Source organism: Myotis nattereri (genome assembly GCF_964212035.1).
Source record: "Myotis nattereri genome assembly, chromosome: 4".
Taxonomy (NCBI): Eukaryota; Metazoa; Chordata; class Mammalia; order Chiroptera; family Vespertilionidae; genus Myotis; species Myotis nattereri.
Genome location: NC_138079.1, coordinates 72,915,050 through 72,939,006, shown reverse-complemented (window position 1 = coordinate 72,939,006; position 23,957 = coordinate 72,915,050). Strand labels below are relative to the sequence as shown.

Below are 23,957 nucleotides of genomic sequence, written 5' to 3'. Positions count from 1 at the left end.
AATGTTCCTTTCCCTAGTTAAGGATGTTTACAGTACACAAACCTAGAATCTAAGGATTTCTAAGGTATGGCACACTGAGCTACACAACCTTGGGGTGCAGAATGGGAAAGCTTCCAAATCTAAACTCCCTCTGTGATGAGATCATAACTAGACTTCCTACTTAGAGATTTCATCTACCCTGGGCAAGAAAGTGCATGTCTGATGTAGAATGGAAGGACCTGTGGAATCACTCCGAGTCCCAGATCTACCCTTGCTTTACCTTTGCCTCCTGATTGCATGTATCCTTGAAATGATCAGTAAAGGTGGATTCTAGGTAATATCTCTAACATATGAATCTGATTTGACAAAATGACTTTTGTATTAGCTTACAAATAAAAGATAAAACTCAAAAATAATTCTAATCTGCCCTTGTCAGTGTGACCCAGTGGTTAGAGTGCCAGCCTATCCACTGAAGGGTCATGGGTTCAATTCCAGTCATGGGCACATACCTAGATTTCAGGTTTCTCTCACATTGATGCTTCTCTTCCCCCCTCTCCCCCACCCTTGTCCTCCCTCTTCCTTCTTACACTCTCTCTAAAAACCAATGGAAAAAATATCCTCAGGAGAGGATTAACAACAACAAATTATAATCTTAGATGAAGAATACCTCTTAATACTATTATTTTAATAGAATAAATGAATTAAATGTTAATTTGACACAATTAAAATGGTATACTTGCAAGATAAATAAGGCATGTTTTACCATATGGCAAACTTTTTTGTTTGTTTTTTAATCCTCACCTTGAGGATATGTTTTCTTATTGATTTTTAGAGGGGGATAGAACCTGCAACCTAGGTATGTGCCCTGACCGAGAATCAAACCTTTTGGTGTACAGGATGACACTCCAACCAACTAAGCTACCTGGCCAGGGCCATATGGCAAACTTCTTTTTAAGAATACATATGAGCCGAAACCGGTTTGGCTCAGTGGATAGAGCGTCGGCCTGCGGACTGAAAGGTCCCAGGTTCGATTCCGGTCAAGGGCATGTACCTGGGTTGCAGGCACATCCCCAGTGGGAGATGTGTAGGAGGCAGCTGATCGATGTTTCTCTCTCATCAATGTTTCTAACTCTCTATCTTTCTCCCTTCCTCTCTGTGAAAAATCAATAAAATATATTTTAAAAAAAAGAAAAAAAAAAGAATCCATATGAAAAAAAAAAACTAACAAAATCATAGCATGTAAAATTACAGAGAAGAAAACTCAATACATTTTTAAAACATATATAGAACCAGAAATATCACAAAATTCTAATTAATATATGACATATATGATAAACATACAATTCAAGGGCAAACAGGCTAATGATTTTGTTAGAAGGAAAGGCCTTATCTGAAGAATGTTCACAATAGAACCCTTCTAAATATGTCCTTTGAAATAAGATTCTGCTCATTTTATAGCTGTGGTGAAATGAAATGCAAAAGATGTGATATGTTATTTTGTTTACGTATTATTTTATTTGACTTTGCATAATAGCGACAGATCATAATCTACAACTCTTTTCCCATCTGTGATCCACCAATGACAATCACTTAGAAACAGGCCATGAAGAGCATAAGCAAAGGTGCTTTAAAGATGCGTTTAATAACAGAGATTTGAGCATGTAAACTTAAAAAAGAATGAAACAAAAGGAGTTTTAAAATAAAGAGTAGCAGGCAGAGCCAAGTCTTACAGAATAACATTCGAGTTCTCACTCTACAGGAATACTCAGTATAGGAAAAGTCATGGTCTCAGAGAGAAGGAAGTTAAAAAAACACACACAGAAACCAGCGTGAGGTAACTGGGCATATGCATGTAGTTCTGAGGAATTAAAGAATCTGGACACGTGTTGAACACCTCCTTTGGGTCTTTTTTTCTTAGAGGGCAGCTGTCATGGTTATTACATTATCTCATCTGGCCTTGAGGAAAGTAGAGTGTATTTCAGAAGTCCTGATTTACTGAAGAAGCACAGTAAAACTGCCCAGGCCATTAGCTTTTAGTTAGGAAGTCCAACAACTACTTGACCTTGGGCAAGTTGCTTAAATTCTGTAGGCCTTGGTTTCCTATTCTGTAAGATAGTAAGAAAAATGACATCTATCTCATGAGATACTCAATATAAAACAGAGGACAAATAAGGCATCTTATACCTTATGGAAAATTTCTTTTTAAGCTTTCATACAAAAAAATTAACACAGTGTCATGCACATAGTAAATAGTCACAGAAGAAGCTAGTTATATTACCTTTATTATTAAGGAAGGGATTTCTTGTATACTTATATTAATTTCATTGTCTGCCTTAATTTTACTATTTTTTTCTTCAGCTAAATAACTTTGGGATCTATAAAAGCTGATCAGCTACTTTAATTTCCAAGAAAAAGAAATTGTTTCAGAAGCCAGAATTTACACTAGTATCAGAGTTAAAAGTAGGAATACTATTAGAAAAGGCAAGAGTTGGTATTCATATATTATATCTACAAAATTGGAACCTATGATTTCATAATATCATAAAGATCAGGCCCTCCACCCTAGCCGGTTTGGCTCAGTGGATAGAGTGTTGGCATGAGGACCGAAGGGTCCCAGATTTGATTCCAATCAAGGGCACATGCCTGGGTTGCGGCCTCAGTTTGACGTGCAGGAGGCAGCCAATCAATGATTCCCTCTTATCATTGATGTTTCTATCTCTCTTTTCCTCTCCCTTCCTCTCTGAAATCAATAAAAATACATTAAAAAAAAAAAAAAAAGATCAGGCCCCCCTTTTTTTCTCTTGGCCAGAAATAAACAAACTCCCATTTCTAAAAATATTTTAGGTTTTCTCCTTGAGGAAGTCATCTTGCAACAAAATACCCTATTATCATAGAAAGCAAGTATAGGACAGTATGTCATGAACAAGACTATAAAAATGTAGTGGTATATGAGCCAAGGAAAAAATTCATCTGGAAAAATGAATAAGTAGAGGTTTTTCTTCAAATTTAATTGAGACTGTGAGTTTCCTGTTTTGTGACTATTTCTTTGATACTCCCATGTATATGATAAACTGTTCTTTAAGAAATTTCAAATGACCATTCACTTAAAAAATGCTCTATATATTTGTTTCTTTTAGAAAAGTAGACCATTAAAAGAATCATAAATGAGGAGTAAAATTAGACGTGTAAGAAAAGCAAACATAGTCTTACTCTTTTTTTCTGTTTTTTATATTTAAATTTAATCCAACTTTTAAAAAGCATTACAAAAAAAAAGTTTAATTCATAGCATCCAATTCAGACCATCCTAACCCACTGCCACGAATACAAGGGGACAATATGTATATACTATTAATTTTATGAATTCCAAGACGATACAGGCTATGCATTTTAGCTTTTTATGAGGCAACAATTCCATAGTGGTCTTATACAATCACATATACACACAAAATAAAACTATGAATGTGGTACAGTAATGTTGCAAACCTAAGAACTTTCTCACTGAGTCTGATTTGCTATTCCTGATGAGGTTTAAGAATAAAAGAAAACAAGTTGCACATATAGATAAATTAAGACAACTTGTTTTTCTGATTAACTTAATTAAATTCATTATTGAGAGTTACAGAAGGAAAGTACTCTGAAGATTAATGAATATCTTTTGTTTTCAGAGTCTCACATACTACACATAGGCCTATTATAATGTATCCTTTCCATTAAAAATAAAATCAGCAATTATATAGTAGCTCAAAGCCTTTGAATAATTAAGGACTACAAAAATGACAATTCAGAAGAAATTACGGGAAAAAATATAGGTAAGGAATGTAATAATTCAGTAAGGACCTTGATTAAGAGAAACTGAAAGACACAATGGGATACACAATAACTTCTTATCTTAGAATTATCCTCAAAACAAGAGTATCCAAACATTTTATCTCTCATTTGAATTTCATGATAAATAAAAGGTATATGAAAAGGCCTAAATGATGTATCATTCAAAATGACAATTAGGAGGCAAACATAGAGTATGTTGACTGAATAACTGGGGGGAAAAAGAGGGATTAAAACATTAGAGAGGATAAATCAAATGTATTTCATAAATTTTGTAGTCCTGCGATTAAAAATAATGCCACACTCACACAAAAATGAAAAAATAAAAACACCTCACCCCGAAAAGAAATGATGTCCTATATCTGTTTCTACTCAGATTAACTGTGAAAAATAACTGACCTATAAAATACTTTACTATCCCTTCAAAAGGAAAAAAAAATGGTGAGAAACTTTGATAATTTAACTCAATTAAAACAGTTTTAGAGAGTTCAATCATTCTTTTATCTATCTCAAAACTTGGAAGTGCCCAGCCAGTGTTGCTCAGTGGTTGAACATCAATCTATGAACCAGGAGGTCACAGCTTAATCCCCAATGGGGGTGTGCAGGAGGCAGCCAATGAATGATTTTCTCTCATCATTGATGTTTCTCTCTCTCTCTCTCTCTCTCTCTCTCCTTTCCTCTCGAAATCAGTAAAATTAAAAAAACAAAACAAAAAAACCCTCCTCTTGGAAGTTATACCAAAATGTAATAGTCAAACACACATGCAAAACGACCCTACAATTAAGATAATTGCTAGTACCAAATGTTGTTTTTAAGTTCTGCAATAAAAAAGTCTCCCAGACATTTAATAGTATGTCATTTGGTAAATGAAAGTTTCCACAAAGTAAGAGCAGTGAGAAGACCTAAAAATTATGCTAGTGAAGAGTCTGGCTGAAAGAAACAAAAATATGGATCATTTTGGTCCAATACTAATTTTATTTCGAGTTACTACAGAGCTGAATAAAATGCTGACACCATCACACAAAAATTTATTGAGTTGGCAATAGGCAAAGCATGATGTCAGCCACCAATATCCCCATCCACATTACCAAATAGCATGAACACTTCAATTCTTGAACTCAACTTAGACTACATGCCTAAAGTTACAGTAAAAAAAAAAACCTTAGGCATGAGGCATTATTAAACACAGATGAGTTTATTTTGGCAGTATTTTGATGCAAATTAGTCAAGTACTTTAACAAATTCAGTAAAAAAGAAAATGCAAGCTTCAACATATTACAATTTTCTAAATGTGCTACATTCTTCACCAAACAGACCCATAAAATAAGTCTTGGTCAACATACAATAATATTCAAATAAGTAACCCAACACACACACAAAATGCACACTGAGAGGAGAGACAGAAACACACGCATACACACAGCTGCACAAGTCCTTACCTTCATGGCATGAATTTCTTCAAGCAATCGTTGTGCCCGCCTTTGGTTTTTTAACAGCGCATCTTCAGTACCCCTGCAAAAATACATTACAATATGTAGACAGGAAAAGCATTTATTACAGACTCATATCATAATGAAAAGTCTCATTTCTTTTAGAAAAATATCATAAATCTCTAAATAACAAGCAAAGTCATCCTGCACTGCTTTCTCCCCTTCCAACATATATCCCAATTCTATTAAAAAACTCAAGTTCTTGGCAATACCAGGCATTATCCTGGCATAATATTAAAAATTATTGCTGCTGTTTGCCTTCTAATTCCTTAATGGGAAGGCCAAATAATACTTTTTAATTAATCAGTTAACAGCACATTGTATTTAATATAAGGTCCATAACTACAGTTAAAGGTTAGATATAATTTTATTAAATAAAAATTTGTCCTCTGGAATTAAAAGAATATACAAAGATGTCAAATATCTGATTATATCAGAGAGGAAACCCATCTTCTGCAACATTTATGAAAGAAAGCACTAAAAATTAATCAGGAGCAAAACACATTTGAAGACTTTAAATAACATACTTTTTCTCTAATACCAGTAACACTGAAAATACAAAATGCTATTTTTTCAAAAAATTAGATGGAACACAATGTCTTGATAAACACTTCCACAAGGTACTGAAGATTTTAAATTAATTAGCAATTCAAGAAAAAAAGTGATATAAATTTTTACAACTGATTCACAAAAGGTATTACTAGATTTGCTCAACTATACCATATCTTAAGATAACTTCTAACAACATAAAACACATACATAACCCCAAAGGACTTTCATTTTGAAAAGGTCAAAGAGATTTTTGAAAAAAATAGAAGCAGAATTCATCATGTATTTTAAGCAAATATGATTCAAATCATGTAACATGCTGACAAAGCACATTTATCTCACTCAGATCCTCTCTAAATATTTTTTTTTTTAAAGTGCTGCATGAGTAAGATATTTAATTATCCCTCTTAGGTCCCACCCTCAAATTTTGTAAATATTGAATTAAAACAATTTTTGACATTTTATCAGTCAGAAGGCCATAACTTGAAATGACTCACTTTTTTGACTTCAGTCTGCTAACACTTCTGACAAGTTTTCGGATAACCAAAACTCGGATTCTCTTCACTTCTTTTCTCATCTTCACAACCTTTGAAGAATAAAGCCAAAATTTGAAAGGTTATTAATTCAAAAAGAAACATACTTTATTTTGAGTCTTTATATTATAGGCAAAGTCTACCACTTTATCCAAATTTTTGGTTAACTATATTTCTAGTTGGATGAAATCAAACATTTTTCACTAAGAGTGAATAAAGGAATACATCAACATTTTAAAATGTGTCTGAGGACTCAAGAGAAAGAAGTTATCTTACAAAAAAGTCACAGCATTCCCAATGATTAGTATTTTAATATTACTAGGGGCCCAGTGCACAAATTCGTGCACCTTGCAAGGAACTGTGGGCTGCGAGGCTGCAGTATGCATAGGAGCCCATCCTCGGTCTGTATGCCGGCAGCACTGCTCCCACCGCCCCTCAGGAGCAGGGGGAGGTGGAGAAGCCCTCGGGGCGACCAGCGCTGGCAGCCGCCACTCACAGCCACTGATGGTGCCAAGTGATTGGGACTGGTGCACCGGCACAGGTAGCAGGTGGGAGTGGCAGCTCTGGCACGGGCTGCAGGTGTGAGTGGGGCCGGCGCTGGCAGTGGGTGCGAGTGGTGGCTCTGGCGGCTGCTGGCCCCAATCTCGCCTCAGAAGCAGGGGGAGGTGGAGAAGCCCTGAGGGGCGATCAGGGCCAGCAGCCGCCGCTTGCACCAGCTGACAGCGCCAAGCTATCAGGGCCAGTGCCGGGTGCCAGCAGTAGGTGTGAGCAGTGGCTCCGGCGCCAGCAGTGGGTGCAAGCGGGCAGGCGCTGGCCCTGGGCAGGACTGCGGCATTCGCAGGAGCAAAGGATTTTCAGTAACCACCAGAGGCTCACCCCGATAACAGCAACCGGCAGCCTGCCTTGGTCTAGTGCTCCCACTCACCTGCTCCACCATCCCACCACGGCCGACACCCACAATGTTCCACGCATGTCCCCTGGTGGTCAGCGCAAGTCACAGCGACCGGTTCGGTTGTTCCGGTTCCGCCGTTTGGTCTATTTGCATATTAGCCTTTTATTATATAGGATACTTATTATAGCTTATTGGGCTTGGAACATAATAAACTGAGTTTTCTGAGATCAGAGATCATCATATCAATCTTTGTATCCTTGTGGCTTAAAGTAGAGCTTCAACCATCATGATGGAAATTTAATTTATTGAATGAGTGTGTTAACAAAAGCAAATGCATGAAAGTGATCATATTTACTTACTTATTACCCCTTGCATTTATTTTTAGCAATAATTTATTTGAGGCATAACTTTAAAAGAATTGCCAAAAACACAAGGGCACATTGTGTGTACTCACACACATACACAGCACATGCTTTAAATCATCCCATTAAAGAACAATACTGAATTCCAAGAACAAAAACACAAAAACAAAAAAAATTGTATTGGCCAAGAGATGGGAATATTCTAATGATAAAGAACTACATGTTATAACAGCACTTAGTACAATGGGATGCTATCATTTTGAATTTATGTTTGTCTGTCATTAGGAGCCATACATCTTGTAATTCCTCCTGTATTGTCTTTATCCCCTCCTCCACGTTAGGAACTTCATCAAATTCATTTCAGATATCATCTTTCTCATAAACGTTCAATGACTTCTTCAGTTAGAGAAAACCACTCCATCCTTGGGATTCCAAATATACTTTGTAGGTAGATTCTATTTCACCATACTGTCATTAATCACTGTGGCTGTTTTTAGTGTTTTGTTTTGTTTTGTTTGTTTTTCCTATAGTTTTTGAGCTCCTAGAAGACAGGGAATTTGCAATATTTACATAGTAATTTCTGTGCCTTTCCAGAGTACCTGGCATACACAATCCTACAAATTCCCTTGCCAAAATAGCAATATCAAGGCTCTTGCATTTGGCTGTAATAGCTTCTTTTACCTTTCATGAATATCATTCACGCTCTGTATTACATTGAAGATACTGACAACCAACTTATAATTTCTCTCCACCCTAAGTTTTGACATCATTCTTAGTGACAGAAATGCCCACTTAATAACTCACCCAATATATCCTCACTTCTTGACGTGCTCTTTTCTAATTAGCTAATCTATTCCATCTCAGTGACCCACTTCCAAGGTCACACTGTAGTCCTTATCACTTATAACCATTCTATTTCTAAAATGATTAGTTGAAATATTCCACAAGATTACAATTTTTTAAAAATATATTTTTATTGACTTCAGAGAGAAAGGGAGGAGGGTGTAATAGAAACATCAATGACGAGAGAGATTCATTGATCGGCTGTCTCCTGCACACCCCACATGCCCCACACTGGGGATCGAGCCCACAACCCAGGCATGTGCCCTTGACCAGAATCGAACCTGGGACCCCGCAGTCCACAGGCTGATGCTCTATCCACTGAGCCAAACCAGCTAGTGCAAGATTACAATTTTCATCTGCTTGCTTATTCAACTCCACCCACCACAATCGTCTCTGACTTCACTGGATCAGCAATTCACTTACCCCTGTACTTTCTCTCAAACAGTTAGTCCTCTGCTTTTGATTTTCCTCCTTTAGGTACATGATCAACATTGTACCTCCAATTTGATCAACATGATCAACATGTACCTCCAATTTAGGTACATGATCAACATTTGCCAATACCTTAAATTCCCCTATGGTTAGCAATCCCTTTAGTAATCTTGAATAAAAAGAACATTCTGAGTTCTTTATCACAGCATCCCAATAGCCAGGAAATAGTTAATACATTCTATCTGCTATAAATTCACCATAATTAACCTCAAACAGGCTTTTACTTCCTAGCAATCCTACGTATTTTTTTTTGGTCAATTCACTCTACAATAACTAGTTTAAATCTGTCTGCTTTCCTAAAATATCTAACATTCCTTTTCATCTCTCTTTTAATTTCATTGAGAAAATAAACATTAGATGGGAGCTATCACCTTTCTACTACCATTAATACAAATTTATTTGCATCATTCACCCTATTCTATTAATAAAGTTGTATTATCCTATATAATAAAAGGCTAATATGCAAATCGACCAAATGGTGGAAGGACTGGTTGCTATGATGCAGACTGACCACCAGGGGGCAGATGCTCAATGCAGGAGCTGCCCCCTGGTGGTCAGTATGCTCCCACAGGGGGAGCGCAGCTCAGCCAGAAGCCGGACTCACAGCTGGTGAGTGCAGAGGTGGTGGCGGGAGCCCTCCCACCCCCAGGTGCACAAATTTTATGGACTGGGCCTCTAGTAAGAAATAATCGCACACGTATCTCATGTTAATCTTTTAACTGTTTTGAATCTCATCCTTTCTGCCATCCTAGAACCCTCACTATACATTATTCCTTTCTAGCATTGTCAATCTCTGGATTATTCCCATTGATTTTTATCATGCTTGAGTCATTTTCATTAAAAATAAGACAAACAAAACATCGTCACTACAAAGTTCACAAGGAGCACCCTGTCTTCAACTGCCTCAGAGCCAAGCTTTGAGAGATGTTCAAAGTCATAATCATCATTTTCATGCCACATAATTCCAGTCTGTGGTGTCTAAGACATCAATGATTTCTAAATGACCCTGAATACAACAGGAAATTTTCAGACTTCATTTTACTTGAAATCTCAAAAGCATCTAACACTGTTCACCACTTCCTCCTTCTTGAAACACTTTTCCAAGTGTTTACATGACCCATGACAGAATACTCCCCTGATTTTCCTTCTGCCCCTCTAGCTTCTCCCTTTTGGTCTTCTTTGAAGGCTCATCCACCATTTCCTGTCACGAAGTGTTCCAAGTTCAAAGGTCAGTCCTAAGCCAGCTGTACTTTTCACCATCCATTTTTGGCCTTAAGTGATCTTATTGTGTGAATATTTTTTTTTCAATTTGCCACCTAAACAAAGATGACTCAAAAATTTATACCTTCAACTGAGATATATCTTTCAGCTCCAGACCCAAGTGTGCAACTGCCTACTCAACAGCTCCTTTGGAGTAGCTTAAAATCACTTCCACCTCACACTGGAATCCATGTTCTTCATCCCCAACTGGATCCCTTTTTTGGTGTTTCATGTTTCAAGGAACAGAACAATCTTTTCGTTATAAACCTAGGGCTCACTATACATAGCTCTCACTTCTAAATCTCTCACAATAAATCTATTACCAAGTCCTGTTAATTTTATCTCCTAATTATCTCTCAAATTGTACCACTTTTTCTATCTTGACCTCACCTAGCTATCCCGGTTGAGTTTGGTAACTCGTTTCCCCACTCTTGCCCCTCTCCAGTTTCCGAAACTCAGTGAGAATACATTATTAGCCCTAGCCGGCTTGGCTCAGTGGATGGAGCGTCAGCCTGCGGACTGAAGGGTCCCAGGTTCGATTCTGGCCAGGGGCACATGCCTGGGTTGCGGGCTCGATCTCCAGTGGGGTGCGTGCAGGAGGCAGCCGATCAGTGATTCTCTCTCATCATTGACGTTTCTATCTCTCTCCCTCTCCTTTCCTCTCTGAAACCAATAAATATATATTTTTTAAAAAAAGAATACATTATTAACACAGAGATGTCATGCCATACCTTCCTTTCACTCTCTTCAATGGTTTCCAATTGCTTAAGATGGCCACATGGGCTCTTTTTGAGTTCTTTGTCTTTACCATGCTCACATCTACCAGCAAGTCTTCACATTCACTGTTTCCTCTGGTAGATATGCTCTTCCTCCCCATGTCAGCTTGTTAACATCTGATCCTTCTGATTTTTGGCCTATTTGTCATTTCCCAGTAAAGTCATTTTTTGGGCTCCCTGAGTCGAAATTCCCAATTATAAGTACTTAAAGTACATATAAAACTTACCATGAATATATAATTTAATTTTAATACTTTATTTTTAATCTGATGATATTTAATGTGTCGTTCTCCCAGTAAGTTATCAATTGAATGAAGGTCAAGTATCTTGTTTTACTCAACATTATATCTTAACACCTAAAATAGTGGGTGACATACAGTTAAGTGTGTTCAATAAATATTTGTTAAATAAATGACCAGAAAGGTAGAAACAGTCGCTTGTTCATTCACCATTTCAAAAGAATACTATAGTAACAGAATGCAGAGCAATCAGGTTTCTTTTCCACTAGATAGATAGGTTAACCTCTTTGGAATCTGTTTCAAAGTTAGGTCTATTTAGAAAAAAGTCATCCTATATAATAAAGAGCTAATATGCAAATGGTCATCACGCCCTCATGCCCTCGCGCCGGAACTGCTCAGACACTCAACACTGGGGAGAGAGGAATGGGACCAGCCAGGCACAAATGAGCTTGCAAGAGAAGAATAGGGACCAGCCAGGCACAAATGAGCTCACAAGAGAGGAATGGGGACCATCCAGGCTGTGGCCTGGGAGAGGGACAAGCCTCCTGCCCCACAGTCCCGGGTGCCTGTGGCTGCGGACCGGATGAAGCCACCCACTCACAGTCCCCTGCGGCTGCAGCCGGCCCGGGTCCTGGGTGCCTGCAGCCAGCTAGAGGGAGGAAAGCCTGGGTCCCGGGTGCCTGCGACTGGCCAGAGGAGGGAATTCTGGGTCCCAGGTGTGGGGCAAGGCAGAGGCAGTTAGGGACGATCAGGCCAGCAGGAGAGCAGGCCTAAGGATAAGGATATCCGACTGCTGGATTGGGAGCAGGTCTAAGCCATCAGTCAGACATCCCTCCGAGGGCTCCTGGAGAGCGAGAGGGCGCAGGCTGGGCTAAGGGACCCACCCCACCAGAGTGCACGAATTTCATGCACCGGGCCTCTAGTACTTACATAAATGAAAAGCCATTTTGACTAGGTTTAAGTGGGGAAAAAAAAGCACAGCATAATAGGGTTAGTAATACATTTTTTGAAAGTTAAGTCATTCATAAATAAATAACAAGTGATAAATTTTGCCTTAAAATATATTAGCAAATGTTTCTAATTGCTGTACCCTGCAGGTGCATGAGATTATATACCATTTACTAACCACTGTTAGCCAAACTTAACTAATAAGCAGTGGGCTGAGTTGGTCCTCGGTTACATTCCAATCATGGGAAAGCTAGACTCCAATTTTAAAATTCCAATTTAAGAAGTACTATGTTTGTCATTACTACATAAGGGAATCTAAAAGCAAAGGGAATGCTTCATGTACTTAGTTTCATGCCAATGTCAAAAAATATTTTTCTAGGTTAACTTCCTCAGCATTCATGTACAATAGGAAGAATATTTAACAGGTTTATTTTTTTTACAGAAAGCACGTTCACTTTATGTAATAATTTAATTATACTTTTATTTTTCTCACAACTACTTGCCTAAAGCACTTAGTTTTCTCAAAGTATTTAAATTTATTTTTGAAAAACGGATGAACAGCTACCAATAGACTTTTAGTTAGAATTTCAAGGGGTGCCAAATCATTTGGCACCTAGAAATTATGATGCTGGTTGATAGATAATGCTGCAGTTAACAAAAAGGACTAAAACAACCAATATCATTAGAGAGCTGGAAAATTCACTTCGATGAATTTTCCAACCAAAAGCAAATAGAACTTTCATAGTTAGAAATGAAATAAGAGTATGATACTGTCTGTAAGGGAAAGGATAGAAATGTGAGCAAAGAGGCATAGAAATGGAAACGAAATGTACTGACAGAAGAAAAACATGAAAGAAAAGTGGAAAGAGTTTGAAGACAGAAACTGAAGGACAAATTGGAAGGTCATGATCATCAAGACTGAGAAGCCTAAACTAAAGTGCTTCCAAGCAGCAAAATAAATTTAATATAATCTCCAAGAGCAGATGAAAAGAGTTAACACATCTCACACACACACACACACACACACACACACACACACACACACCTTGAAAGTGAGGTGTCACCTAGAACCTAGACCAGTGATGGCGAACCTATGACACGCGTACTCATTTTTTTGGTTGATTTTTCTTTGTTAAATGGCATTTAAATATATAAAATAAATATCAAAAATATAAATCTTTTTTATACTATGGTTGCAAATATCAAAAAATTTCTATATGTGACACAGCACCAGAGTTAAGTTAGGGTTTTTCAAAATGCTGACACGCCAGGCTCAAAAGGTTCACCATCACTGACCTAGATTTACAGATGCCTCAAATAACCTGGTAAAATCTGAACATAGTAATGTAACATGGATCTCCCTTTGGACAGATAGTACAAAAATATGACCTAAAATAAATTAAGTGGAAAGCTAATATAACTACTTGCAAAAAGGCTATGTAAGCATATGGGGAAAAACAACATAAACACAGGAAAGGGAACCATGAAAGCAAAAGCTGGAAGTGTCCAACTCAAGGAAATTCCAAACTGTACTGGAATAACTCAATTATTGGGACAGATGTATCATAGCCCAACACTGAATCATGCAATTAAAATCTTTTCTATGGTTCTATATTCCAAGCAGCCGATGTAAATCAAATAGACAGGAAAAAAAGTATGCTTACAATGTGAGCATTACTGTCTACATTAGATATATTTCTTAATAAACAGGCTTTCTCCTTAATATAGTCTCCAATAAGCTTATGGTTAATGCAAATTTGCTTTGAGAGATTGAGCTATACTTTCAGGATAATAACAGCAAGTTTCTGATCTACAAAGCTGAGAACAAACTTTGGTCCACAACATAATACTACTTTGGGTTGATTTTTTTTTTGCATTTGAATGCTTTTATTAAAAGTTTAAAGTAGGTGTTTAAATAATAATATTTCCATTTTAAAAAACTACTCTATTTTCCAATTATAACTAGCATACAATATTGTTTCAAATGTGCAACGCAGTGATTAGTGATTTATATGCATTATGTCACCCCAGAAAGTCTAAGTATTCATCTAACATAATACATAGATAGTTATTACAATACTAGAAGTCTGGTGCACAATAATTTGTGCACTGGCGGGGGTGGGGGGGGCGGGGGGTGGTCCCTCAGCCCAACCTGTGCCCTCTCACAGTCTGGGACCCCTCAAGAGATAAGTACCTGCTGGCTTAGGCCCACTCCCGGGTGCCAGATGGCAGGCCCGGATCCCGCGCTGCGTTGGGCGGCCGCTCGGATCGTGCTGCCACCTACCTCACAGGCCCGGATCCCGGGCTGGGGCAAGCAGCGGCAGGGGATGTTGCTGCCACCCACCCCAGCCGCCCCACACACAACAGGCCCCGATCTCCCGCTGGGGCGGCCGGCAGCTTGGGATTGCACTGCCGCCAGCCCCAGGCAGGGCGGCGCAGCAGGATCTGCCTGCAGTATGCAAATTAGCCGCCATCTTTGTTGGCGGTTAATTTGCATATCATGCTGATTAGCCAATGGGAGGCATGGCGAAGGTACAGTCAATTACCATGTTTGTCTATTATTAGGATTATTGACTATATTCCCTATGCTGTACTTTACATTCCTGTGATTATTTTTATAACTGGCAATTTGGACAGGGGATGGTGGTGTGAATTGACTCTTCATTGACTATCTGCTAGCCAGTCAACTAGCCAGCTTCTTTTTGATAATGCATTGACTTTGCCATTTATTTGAATTAACCTGTAACAAAAACCCACGGTTAGTATAAAACCATTACTCCAAGAGCTAGTATTGTTCTAAGGGAGCTTGCAGTGCTAAGAAAACTGAGTATATCTGTGTTTCTTACAATACATTAAAACTTCTGAAAAAAACAACTTCTGCTTATTCATTACTAACTTATCAGACTGACAAAGACAAAAAACTAGGATAACACATTCTTCAGTGAGCTGTGAGGAAGCAGGCACTCTCATACATTGCTGGTAGGAATGCAAATTGGTATACTCCTTCCAGAGGAAACTTTAGCAATACCTAACAAAAGCCTACTTCTAGGAATCTAGGTAGAAGACACACCCCCAGCAATAGCAAAAGGTTATGCATAAGTCTATTTATTGCAGCATTCTTTTTGTTTGTCTTTTTTTGTTAATCCTCACCCCAGGAAATTTTTCCCATTGCTTTTCAGAGAGTGAGTGGGGGGAGGGGGCAAAGACAGAGAGACAGAGAGAAAGAGATAGAGATAGAGATAGAGAGAGAGAGAGAGAGAGAGAGAAAGAGAAAGAGAGTGAGAGAGAAACTGATGTGGAAGATGGATACAAATCAATTGGTTCCCTCCTAAATGCCCCAACAGGGGCTGGGGATTGAACCCCTGACCCTTCAGTGCTTGAGGTGACACTCTAGCCACTGAGAAACACCTGCCAGGGCTCACTGAAGCATTCTTACAAAACGTTACATAAAAGATAAAATATTATATAAGGTATACACAATGTAGTATTTTAAACCAATGTAAAAGATTTGCATGTATCATGGATAAACACTGAAAATGTTTGGCGAAAAAACTAACTTTTAGAGTGATATGCATATGATATCACAAAGTTTAAAAATATACAACACAATACTATTCACTGGATATAAGCATGAGTATATATGTTACTAAAATTATAAAAGCTATGGATGAAAAAATAACACACTAAGAGTGATAATTACTTCTGAGGATGAAAATACAGTGGGTAGAATGAGGCAGTCTAATATGGCAAAATACTGACATTTGCTAAATATAGAAAGTAGATTACAAGGACATTTGTTAGATCACTTTCCATATATTTGAACTATTTCATGGTTAACAAAATTAATTATGGTTTTATATGGAGGACTTCTTATTTGGCCATTATTATTGAATTATATTTCTTTTTATTTCTAATGAGCAACAATGTAAAAATTCTAGAATGCTTGGTAATTATCTACCACTTAATCATTACTGAGAATATACTGCCACCTAGCAAAACTTCCCAGAATAGTTTAAAAACAAAGCAGAAAATGATTCCCTTCTTATGGATGGATTCTATTTACTATTTCAGTAAAAATTATTTAATAGTACTACACACTCAATTATGAAATAGCAGTTTTGCAACATCAAAAGCACATAGTTTCTGACAGTCTTATCTTTTACAATACATGGAGGCAAACGATTTGTTCTCTGGCATATTAGCTTCTATGTTTATTATCTTATAGGAAATGGAAAGCAACTTTCTAACAGGCTTGTTGGTAATCTGCAATCAAGAAAAACATGACAGTTTTATATAAAAGCCCCTGGCCCTTGTATGAAATTAAAGTATCCTGACTATTTTATATATCACTGCTACCAAAGAAACAGATGACTGAAGCAAACTCAGCTCTAGTTTTGCCTATCCATTACTCCGGTGTGGCAGTGTGGCTGGTTGAGCGGCAGCCTATGAACCAGGAGGCACATGCCGGGGTTGCAGACTCGATCCCCAGTAGGGGGAGGGCAGGAGACAATCAACGATTCTCTCTCATCACTGATGTTTCTATCTCTCCCTCTCCCCTCCTCTCTGAAATCAATAAAAATGTTAAAAAACAAAAACAACAGCATGTTTTTCAACTGTGCATCCTTTCTCTAGTTCTAGTAAAAAGGGAGAAAAAGTCTTACATGTAGGAGATCCTCCTCCACATGTAAATATTAGACTCAGATTGAGCTATCCATACTTCCATGTGTCCAACACATATTTACTTGTAACTATCTGTAGACACGGTACAATGCTAGAGGTTAGGGAAGTTCTATAGGGCAGTCCACATAAAGTAATGGTGAACATAAAGCATGCATTAAATAATTATAGGATGAAATAAAAAGTTATAGTTTATTATTTTAAAAAGGTAAAATTTTTACATTACTTCAGAAGAATAAATGTATTTTAGGGACCTAGAGTCAGGAAATATTCTGTAAATGTTAGCCTAAATTTATCCTTGGAAATTTTTTAAAAGAATGGAATTATTAAGGGTAGAAGACATTGAAAGTTAGCGTAATAGGTACCTCCGGAGGCAGGCTTTTAAGACACTTTCGGTACTTAAATATACTATAACTTTTTAAAAGAAAAACCATAATAAAAAATTACAATACAAGTAATTCAATCAAGTAAATCAAAGATATGAGTGCCAACATCCTAAAGATAATACCAGAACTTTATAGATGAATGCCTAAGGACTCTTAACCCTTCAGAGACAGGCATACAAACAAAAAATTACACATAATTTCTGGCAGTTAGAGGATCCCTGAAACACATTCTTGGATCTCAGTTAAGGAGGGCTAAATTAAGTTACTAAGGATCATAAAAATGATGCTTCAAATTCTCATTCAACAGATAGGTACTGAAGATATGATAGTGAACAAAAACTTAGGTGGAGGGAATAGAAATCTCTCTCACATTCACATACACACTAAGCAACTATTGCAAGCTTACCTCTAAAATGAGGTAAAATGGTTCTACAAGAGCTTATAAAAGGGGTAATGAAGGTCAAGAATGCTTTCCCTGAAAAAGTATGAAATGGACTAATGAGAGAAACAGTTAAAAGCAATAGCATAGGCTCTGGAGATGCTGTGCTAAATCAGGGGTGGGAATGTCTGGCCCAAGAGCCGTACAAAGCCAGTGAAATCATTCAATCTGGTCCTGCCAAGGTATTAGGGGTGAGTTAATTAAATGTTTAACCAAATATAGCAGGCTAATTTTTAAGCTGATAATTTTGGATGGCTCTCAAATGATGTTGTTATAAATATCCAAATGAGCCGTGGCAAAAAAAACTGTTTCCCACCCCTGTGATAGATGGTGGAAGAAGGCCAGTGTAGTTGAAGAGACAGAGGTGGGGGTGTTGGGGTGGGGAGTGGTATAATAGAAGATGGAGAGATTGGCTTTATTTAGATAGGTCTTGACAAAAAGCAATAGGAAAATCATCAAATAGGTTCTAAGCAAGGGAGTCACATGATTAAGTTTGTTTTGAAGAGAATACTTCAGCTGCATTAAAGGGAGTGACAAGGTAAGATTTACATTTTGAAGAAAGCACTCCAGCTGCACTACAGAGATGAGATTGGAGGGGAAGAAGAATCACAGGTAAGTAGCTGGGATATTATAGTAGTGCTGGTGGGAGATATAACACGGACTAGGATAGGGGTAGTAATGAAAAAATCTGAAAGATAACAGTGAATTTGAACTTTTTTTCAGGTACATTTCTTCTTTGGAAGAGTTAATTCATTTATTTTACCAATTTTCTATGAGATGGTTCCTCCTAATTTTCATGAGGTATTTTACAGTAATGGCATTAGCCATTTATCTGTCATATTTGTCCTAGTTCTTTTCTTAATTGGTTTTGTCTCCCTCCCCTCTTTAGGATGTTTTTCAAATTTTAGGCAGACAAATCTTTATCTGCTTTTCCCTTTGCAGTTTTCCTCCCATTAAGATTATATCACCATGTCTACTTTTCCCCCCACCTTCATATTAGAACATGTAAGATTTACTTTACTAGATGTATCAGTTAATAATGCGGATTATTCTCAATAGATGAAGTTACATATATGTTGACATATATGCGATTTGATATGTATGCTATTTTGTTGTATTCACAGCAAGTTTCAAAACTTCATATGTCAAATTTGCTGAAGGTGTTAACATCATAGATATTTCTACACTTAAAAATGTTGAATTTTGTGCAAAAAAAAGAATATTTGCAGGAAGTTTTAATTCATTACTTTATTTTGAAGAAAAAGTTATCGTATACTTTAGGAAGCTTATGGTGAAAATGCTGCATCTCAAGATACTTGTGGCCCTAACCGGTTTGGCTCAGTGGATAGAGTGTATGCCTGCGGACAGAAGGGTCCCAGGTTCGATTCGGTCAAGGGCATGTACCTTGGTTGCGGGCACATCCCCACTGGGGGGTGTGCAGGAGGCAGCTGATGGATGTTTCTCTCTCACTGATGTTTCTAACTCTCTATCCCTCTCCCTTCCTCTCTGTAAAACACCGATAAAATATATTTTTTAAAAAAAGATACTTGTGAACGCTGGTTTAAATGCTTTAAAAGTGATGATTTCGATGTGAAAGACAAAGAACATCCAGGTCAACTGAAAAAGTGTGAAGACCAACAATTACACGCATTATTGGATGAAGATGTGTGTCAAACTCAAAAACAACTTGCAGAAAGATTAAACGTTGCTCAGCAAACAATTTCCGGTCATTTACAAGCAATGGGAAAAATTTTATTTTATTTTTTATTTTATTTTTTAAAATATATTTTTATTGATTTCAGAGAGGAAGGAGGAGGGAGAGAGAGAAACATCAATGATGAGAGAGAATCATTGACTGGCTGCGTCCCTGCATGCCCCCTACTAGGGATGGAGCCTGTTGGCTGGAATCGAACCGAGACTCTTCAGTCCATAGACCGATATTCTAGCCACTGAGCCAAACTGGCCAGGGCATAAAGAACTAGTATTTACTGAGCAATGACCTGGTGCAAGATGGGAAAGATTTTAAAAGAAGAAAAATGGGTGCTACATCAACTGAAGGAAAGACAAATGGAAAATCGAAAAGTCACCAGTAAAATGCTTCAATAGCACAAAAGAAAGTCATTTTTGTGTCGAATTGTGAGTGGCGATGAAAAGTGGATTTATTTTGAGAATCCAAATGCACAAAATCATGGGTTGATCCAGGTCAACCATCAACATCGACTGCAAGGACAAATAGCTTCGAAAAGAAGACAATGCTCTGTGTTTGGTGGGATCAGGAAGGTGTGGTGTATTATGAGCTTCTAAAACCAGGTGAAACTGTTAATACTGGTCACTACTGACAACAAATAATCAATTTGAACCATGCTTTGATCATGAAACAACCAGAATGTGCCAGAAGACACAGCAAAGTAATCTTGCTTCATGATGACGCACCATCACACTTCAAAACCAGTTAAAGACATTAAAAGATCTTGCCTGGTTAGTATTAACCCACCCGCTGTATTCACCAGACCTTGCTCCTTCAGATTACCACGTGTTCTGATCGATGGCACACGCATCAGAGCAGCACTTCAAAACGCACGAAGAAGTGGAAAATTGGGTCTCAGAATGGTTTGCCTCAAAACAAGAAAAGTTCTATTGGGACAGTATACACAAATTACCTGAAAGATGGGGGAAATGTGTAGCTAGTGATGGACATTACTTTGAATAAAGCACTTTTGATGTTTCTCTTGAAATTATTATGTTTTCTTTGATTACAAAATCCGCCATTATTAACTGGTACACCTAGTAATGTGAGAATCTAAGCTTCCAATTTGATAAGTTCATTTAGTCATCCAGCAAACATTTATAGAGCACATATGCTGTAGGTGACAGACATACACACAAAAAAAGAGAAACAGGTAAACAGGTGTTTTCAGAGTAGAAAGCACTCTAGTTGCACAGAGAATGGATACTTAGCCCAGATTGAGGTGAATTAGTGAAGACTTCCTAAAGGTCAAAATTTATTTGGAAGAGGCCTGGAAATGAACTCAATGGAAAAAAGAAAGAGCCTTAAATGAGGAGTGGCATATGTCATTACTACTCTCAGAGTAATTTCAAAATTGAGCAGAACTCACTAGTACTTCCAGTGAACTCCCATTAGATCTTTTATACCCTAATGCAAAAAAGCCCACTAAATATTTTCTGGAAATAACACAAGCTTATCATATGTTGATAAATATATGCGAAGCATCTTTAATATTTCCCTCTCTAATCAATCCTGTACTCCACTGCCAAGAGAAACTCAGATTTATTGGCCTGGCTGTAAGGAAGTAATATATTTCCGTTTCATTTCCTACTTCATCCCACAAGGTCTCATCAACGGAGAGTTTCAATCCCTATACCACCCAAGCGGTTTCCTACTACCATCCCTTTTCTGCTTATACTGGTCCATCTGTCTGGAATGCCTTCTTCCCCTTCACTGAATCACTGACCTGAAATTCCTGCATAAGATTCTTAAATCTCAAGAACAAATACTGCACTCACTTCGCTTTGCCTTTTCTGGAAACTTTTCTGTACTAACAGTTTTCCTGGGCATTATTCTGAATCATAGGTGAGTTTTCCTACCTGGTGTAAGTTGCTTGAAAATAGAAAGTGCCTTACACAACGGTGTAATATAAACAGTGAGCAGCTTACAGCAGACACATGTATCCACTGAATAAATAACTATCTTTGCTGTAGCTGTGAGATCCTAATTTGAACTTTGCTTTTCCAGCTTAAGTTTAATCTCCAGATGATTTATGACTCCCTGGAATAGAAGCAAAAACTGTAAAGAGAACAGTGGCAGAAACGATAGCCTAGTGACATGAGCACGCTACGGTGATGAAGGCAAATGTTTGATGAGACTGGAATTAGCACGAGCGAAGAAGAATTGGGGGCCACAAGTATAAACAGCTCTTAAAGTTTCGCTGTAAATAAAAGCAAAGAAATGGGGCTTTCTCTGAAGGAGAAAATGAGGTACTGAGCATACATCTTCGTAAAAGATATGACCTCATACGGGGTCAGCAATTTCTCAGGAAAAGCTACATAAGGTAGGTAACGTGTACGGGGAGTTTACTGATTGTCAGGTACTGTGCGAACACTTTACGTATTCCAGTTAATTTAATCCTCACAACCTGTACTATACTCTGAGTTTAGTTATACAAAGGAGGGCACTGAATATATATACATAAAATAAACCCCCCGAAGTCCCACTGACACAAATTCCTGGGTCCAGACGTCAGGGATACGTCTCTAGCTTCAGCCACCTAGAAACCTGAAGCGGAGTTACCGCTGCATCCGCCGAGTTCCGGACACCAGCCCGGGCCCCCCTGCAGGCTCCTCTCCGCACTTCCCATCCTCACCCCGGCCAGACCACGCGCCCTTCAGAGGAACGCAGAAGAGCCCTTCGAGGGCCCTCAAGGTCATCCCCACAGGCCCCCAGAACTCGGTGCTCACCTCGTTATTGAGGTTCAGAGTCCCGGGCTGGGCCATGGTTGATCTAGGAAGCGGCTCCGCAGAGGCACGTGAACACAGTTCGCCTTTGCCGTCGCCGTCGCCACGCCCCCTCAACGGTGGCCTCTTTGGTCCAAAACTCCTTAGTCGTGTGCGCAAACGCTTGAATCAATGGGACACAGGCGCTGAGATAGGACAACTTCCGGAGCAGAGGGCTACGCGCCGGAATTGCGTGTTCCTATGGAAACCGGGCGTGAGCGGTGGCCCCTGGGCGCTCTGCGATCTGTTTGTAAAGGAATTTTTCAAGATGCTGGTTTTATTGTATTCACTTGTAGACTGGGCCCGCGTTGTAAGGACCTTAGTCCTTTTTGTCCCAGTGGAGGTGAGAGAGCTTTTTTGAAAGCATCACTTGAATCACTAGGTTTTGCTCTGAATTTTTATTTATCTAGTACATGTGAAGATTCTTGCACGCCTTATTAGAGACATCTTTTTTGTTTCAGCCGCACGTTATAAGTTAGGCATGAACATGTTTTTCCTGCACACTGTAAGTTTAATTAGATAATGAACGTGTAAAGCAAAACCTGGACACACATTTGCCGCCGCCTGTGGGAATGGATATTAAATTTAAAGTATTAGCCTGCAGGCAGAGGAGACTTGAGGGAGTGAGTATGAATTAGGTAATATATTGATTAATACTTAACACCCGGAGTACTGAGCGTAACATGAATCAGGTACTGGGACACATGATCTCCAAAATAGTAGAAAATCCAATTAGATAAAAACAATTATTCTTATCTTACAGATGTGGAAACTTGAAGACTCCGGGGCTGGTTGTAATCTGAGGAGCCCAGTACAAAATGAAAATGCAGAACCCCTCATCCAAAAAGTAGGAAAAAGTTTCTTTCGTGGTTTATTGGCCTGTCATATTTCTTATTGGTATTTAGTCTGTTGCTCCCTCAATCACAGGAATACTGGTGGGGCTAGTGCACTCCCTCCCAGGTGCCTAGGAGCCCTGCCCCAGCAATCAGGGAGGGGGGCCTGCGCTGGGCATAGACAGGGCTGTGGGAAGCCAAAGAACCCAAATGGGAGGATGTGAGACCAAGCCCTTGATGTATGTTCCACTGCACTCACAAAACTCACCTTCACAGATAAAAGTATTAACAATTTCAAGAGTCTGATGAAAAAAACATTTAATCCAGGCCCACTTCTGAACTCTGTCCAAGAGACAGCACTGTCCGGAGCCCATGCTCTTAACTACTGATTCTGTACTCAATTTACAGCAATTCATGATTTTTATTTGGATTAGGATTCTTTTAGTTTAATATATGACTTGAGCACAAATGAATTAATGGCTGACTTCCTTGCAGTGTCACATAAAGGTAGTTTTTGTTTTTTGTGGGTTTTTTTTGCCATGAATAAACCATACACTGACTTATAATGGTCTCCTTATCCATCAGCTTCCCTTTTTAAAGATGAGCTCCTGCCCTAGCCAGTTTGGCTCAATGGCTAGAGCATCGGCCTGCAGACTGAAGGGTCTCAAGTTCGATTCCAGTCAAGAGCACATGCCCGGGTTTCGGGCTCAATCCCCAGTAGGGGGCGTGCAGGAGGCAGCTGATCAATGATTCTCATCATTGATGTTTCTCTTCCTCTCCCTTCCTCTCTGAAATTATATTATATATATATATATATATATATATATATATATATATATATATATATATTTAAAAAGATGAGCTCCTACATAGGGGCTTTTTCAACTCAGCAGGTAGTAGACACTACATACATAAATACCTA

General features: G+C 38.4%; 1 protein-coding gene across 1 annotated transcript in view; it reads right to left on the bottom strand.

The window, feature by feature from the left end:
- SRFBP1 (serum response factor binding protein 1) overlaps nt 1–22,301 on the bottom strand; it is a 64,717-nt gene extending 42,416 nt beyond the window's left edge. The window contains exons 1-3 of the mRNA XM_081089135.1: nt 22,167–22,301; nt 6,341–6,429; nt 5,244–5,316 (exon numbers count right to left, since the gene is read on the bottom strand). Coding sequence (XP_080945261.1) covers nt 5,244–5,316; nt 6,341–6,429; nt 22,167–22,202 — 198 coding nt within the window. The 5' untranslated portion in view covers nt 22,203–22,301. The remainder of the gene's footprint in view (nt 1–5,243; nt 5,317–6,340; nt 6,430–22,166) is intronic.
- Nucleotides 22,302–23,957: the final 1,656 nt, after the last annotated feature.